Source organism: Rutidosis leptorrhynchoides, unplaced genomic scaffold (genome assembly GCF_046630445.1).
Source record: "Rutidosis leptorrhynchoides isolate AG116_Rl617_1_P2 unplaced genomic scaffold, CSIRO_AGI_Rlap_v1 contig39, whole genome shotgun sequence".
In the NCBI taxonomy this organism is placed as follows: domain Eukaryota; kingdom Viridiplantae; phylum Streptophyta; class Magnoliopsida; order Asterales; family Asteraceae; genus Rutidosis; species Rutidosis leptorrhynchoides.
In genome coordinates, this window is record NW_027266625.1 from 116,041 (window position 1) to 120,605 (window position 4,565).

A 4,565-nucleotide genomic window follows, 5' to 3' on the forward strand; every position below is an offset into this window, starting at 1 on the left:
GGCCATTTTTCGGCAGAGACTCAACCTCATCACACGAGTCAATCGTCAGACTTTTAAGACACATGATATGGAGAAGTCCAACAGGATCCAAAGATTTCAAATTATCGAGTTTGCGAATACTAAGAGACTCTAAATTACAGGGAAGTAGACCCTCATCGGGCAATGATGTCATATCACCGCATCCACCTGCAAGCTTGAATGAATGCAAACGCTTAAGCCTATGCATTCCCCACTCCTTGTCTGGCGTGAGTTGCTCGCAATACCAAATGCTGAGAGAACCTAGATTGGGAGGCAAACCTCCTGAAGGTAATGAAGGGAGGTTAGGACAATCATATAAGAACAACGACTCTAGGGTGAGAAACGTGTGCATGAGTTCTGGAAGCTGGTTCAGAACTTTGCATCTTCAGATATCAATTGCCACAATGTTCACGAATCCTCCTCCTGTGAGAACCGACTGTAACTTTGGGCATTCAATAACTTCCAAGCACTTGAGTGACAATACTTTTTCACGAAGACTCTCTCGAGGAGCTGAAATTGATCTCAAGTTTGGACAGCGCAATAAAAAGAGCATTTTAAGCATTGGGAACATCGCTAAGGGGAATGACTCGAGCGACTCGCAGCTACCATCAAGGTTCAAAATTGTAAGGTTCATGAACGGAGTAATACCAAGAGATGAAGTCAACTCCAACTCCCTGCAACTGTGGAGGTAAAGCATTGTCAATCCACTCATCACACACCCTTGAGGAAAAGAATCGAAATTGCAAGCTGAGATATGCAAATCTTGAAGGCCAGGGTTATTGCAGAATACTTCGGCAGGGAGAGTACCAGGGTATTGCAATCTCGAATTCGGAGTCTACGCAAACCAGGTGGCAACTTGATCAACTGTGACATAAGTGAAACTCTCAGGTTTTTATGAACTGCTGGCAAACGATCATCATCTACTGCTTCCAATTCTGCACATTCAAGTATCTGTTGCGAGCAATCATCTTCTGCTAGAGGCCCTAAGAGGTATGGCGAGGGATCAAAAGCTGAAGCGATGTTCTTATTACATGTGGTGATCATAACCTTACTACCGTTAGCTCCAAATTTACGAGGAATCTGAAAGATCTCCCATGTAGGCAGGTCTTGAGCCCACACACCATTTAGAACGAAAAGGAAGCACTTCCTGGTGAGCAACCGGGTCAAGGATGATACTTGTGGTTCATCTATCATCGTATCACAATGAAGAGCCGTCTGCCTGAATTCTAAGATGATGGCGTCTAATAACTCTTTGTAATTATGAATTCCAGAGACACTAACCCATAATACGACGTCGAAATGGTGGTGGATGCTGGAATCCATGAATGCAAGCCGAGCGAGGGTAGTCTTGCCAATTCCAGCCATGCCCACAATCGCTATTCTACCTATTTCGCTTGGAATCAAGTTTTTTGACTTCAAAAGCTCCACAATGACTTTTTTGTGGGGATTCTTGCCGTCAGCTACATTCACAGCAATAGGAGGAGGGAAGATGTTGTTGTTCTCAGCCATAACCACGTCTTGTGCTTCTTCAGACATGCTCTCTTGTACATAAATATCAGATTTTTCGACATAAATACACATCGCATAATCACGTACCTCACTCGGTCCTGCTTCGTTCGGTGAAGGAGGAGGAGGCACAATTGCACGCAACTCTTCTGGACCTATCATTCTTTTTCCTCTAAGAAGACGACAATTTTGTTCTCTCTGTGAGTCTGATTCATCCATTATCAGAATCCGAATTCCTTTGTTATTATGAATACCTAAAGTTTCACATGAGGTAAAAGCTTTAGACACGACACTATACGTTTCTTTGATCGGGTTAGAAGAACGTGTTATAGGTGAAACGTGAGGGACGAAAGTATACGTTTACTCACAACTAAACAATACTCCTTAGTCCTTCCCCTTCAATTTATTTGCTTACGGTCCTTCTTTCAGGATTTTGATATCTGCAGCTTCACTTACAGGTTCCAGTTTTTTCTTCTTCTTAATTTAATCATCCACATTCTTGATTCCATTCAACATGATACTCAGTCTAGGACGATTCCTTTGTTTAAATTTTTTATCTGAGACCGATAACTTCTAGCCCAAGTTATTAGGCTTTTAAGAATTGAAGGAACAACCCACTTCAAGAGCAATTTCTTTCAAAAAAATTTCAGAACTTCAAATTCTTCCTCAAGTCCTTAGCCATAACTTTGGCAGCTATGGGGTTACCAAAACAATTTTCCGAAATTTCTACCTTTTCATCATATTCTTGCCCACCTCTTCTAAAAGCATGGGTTTTCAGTATGCTCCAACATTGTTTTTCTTCTCGACATAAATATTGAGATTGCTAATAAAATTTCTCTTTCAATTATCGTTGTATTCTGGATATTGCGCAAGTAGATCCTAAAGAGATTCTACTTCCGCATGAATTTATCCAACATCGCTCATGGACGAGCCGGTCATATACGGTCGAGATACTGATAAAAAGGGAATTCTTAAATACCAACTTGAAGTTGGACATCCACATTAATATTTTTTTTAAACTCGAGTTTTCATGACTCCTAGCATGGTCATGTGTAACAACAAATACTACAAGTTAGGACTCCCTCTATTAAGGAAAGTAAGAAAAAAAACCTTATATTTTCAAGATTTAAACTTTCATTAAGATTTTCAGCATAACTTTGTTGGAAATATGACATCTGAATGATATATAACATATCAAACAAGCAGCTATTGAATTACTTTATTGGAAAAATTTATGACTCGATCCGGGAAAGCTAGCAGTTTAGTGCTCTATCAACAAATTTTATGGATGCAGAAATCAAACATTATTGCATGCATAATACAATATAATGTGTGAAAAGATACAAAATCGATGCACGATATTCCACTTGATTTCTTATGAGCACAACTCGGCTCAATCAAGTGACTTTGTAATCTCAGAATTGAAGCCTATTTGTTTTTGGGAATGCTTTCATGAGCTATAGTTTAAAACATCATGAAAATAACATGAGTAAAATGACAACATGAGATCTTTGTCAAAAAGCCCATCCATGTAGTCATGTAGATAACTTCTGACAATATAAAAAGTAAAAAAAAAAAAGCCTTCATCTCTTGTGCTTGTTCAGTGTCACGGGAAATACAATATTTCTCTCCATAGAGTAAATCTTTTTGAATATATCTCAAAATTATGTATCTGGAAAACAATTTTCCAGGATTCAAGAAAAAGGCAATTTTTTTATCTGTCTACGTTAATAACAACTCGTAAAATTAGATTGGCCAGTTGCCATTTAGTAAAGAACATTTAGCAAGTGGGTTAGTAAAGAGCATGATCAAGCAATACTCTTTTGTCATCACAATCACAACTTTCTCAATTCATCACCACAAATAAATTCTCTCTTAACTTTATCCAGTTTTCAAAACATGAAAAGAATCAAACATTGCCAGCTCTATGTTACCAATCACTCATCCTTTTACTTACCTCGTCTTTTGCCAGCTCCATAAAAATGCCCCTATAAATAAATTCATCCATCATCATCAAATTAAACTACATTCATCTATATCTATTCAATTTCAAAAAGATGGCATCTTTTTCATTTCTGGGTTTTCTAGCATTATCATTATGTTCTTTGCTTGTAGCTAATTCAGAAGGGAACTTGTACAATGATTTTGACATTTCTTGGGGAGATCAGCGTGGCAAGATACACAATGGAGGCCAACTCCTTACTCTGTCTCTCCACAAGTTTTCTGGCTCAGGTTTCCATTCCAAGAATCAGTACTTATTCGGACGAATCGATATGCAAATCAAGCTTGTTTCTGGAAATTCAGCTGGAACTGTCACTACATACTATGTGAGTTTTCTGTTAATTTGATAGTTAAATGTCAATTTAGTCACTAAACTTTATTTTAATCATAAAATATACGTCACTCAACTATATTTTCCCAATGCTTGTAAAAAACTTATACAATGATGAATATTTCATAGGAGGAATGAGTACTAATTGAAGTAAATTAAGTTATTAGTGAAAATGTAACTTTATCTTTGGTTTTTATGATATTTTTCAAAGACAAACCTGTGAAATTTCTGTGTCTATGCCAGTTATCGTCTCAGGGACCGAAACACGACGAGATTGATTTCGAGTTCTTAGGAAACTCATCTGGAGATCCATATGTTTTGCACACGAATGTTTTTAGTCAAGGAAAAGGAAACAGAGAACAACAATTCTATCTCTGGTTTGATCCGACAAAGACTTTCCACACTTACTCCATTGTTTGGAACAAGCAACGAATAAGCTTTAGTTATAACTAATTACTAATATTAATATGGATTGGATCATTCTTTGAAACTCCTTTATAACCGACAAATGGAATTTTGAATATGACAGATTCTTGGTAGATAACATACCAATAAGAGTATTCAACAACTTGGAATCATCTGGCGTTCCCTTACCCAACAAGCAACCAATGAGAATTTACTCCAGTCTTTGGAATGCTGATGATTGGGCAACAAGGGGTGGACTTATCAAGACTGATTGGTCAAAAGCTCCTTTCACTGCCTATTTTCG

General features: G+C 37.7%; 1 protein-coding gene across 1 annotated transcript; it reads left to right on the plus strand.

The window, feature by feature from the left end:
- Nucleotides 1-3,581: 3,581 nt before the first annotated feature.
- LOC139883385 (xyloglucan endotransglucosylase protein 1-like) lies at nt 3,582-4,560 on the plus strand (the record flags this gene model as incomplete). Its single annotated transcript, XM_071867567.1, has 3 exons — nt 3,582-3,851; nt 4,100-4,294; nt 4,387-4,560. Coding segments are annotated over exons 1-3 (639 nt in total), but the record flags the coding sequence as incomplete, so codon positions are not given.
- Between the last annotated feature and the right edge of the window lie 5 nt (nt 4,561-4,565).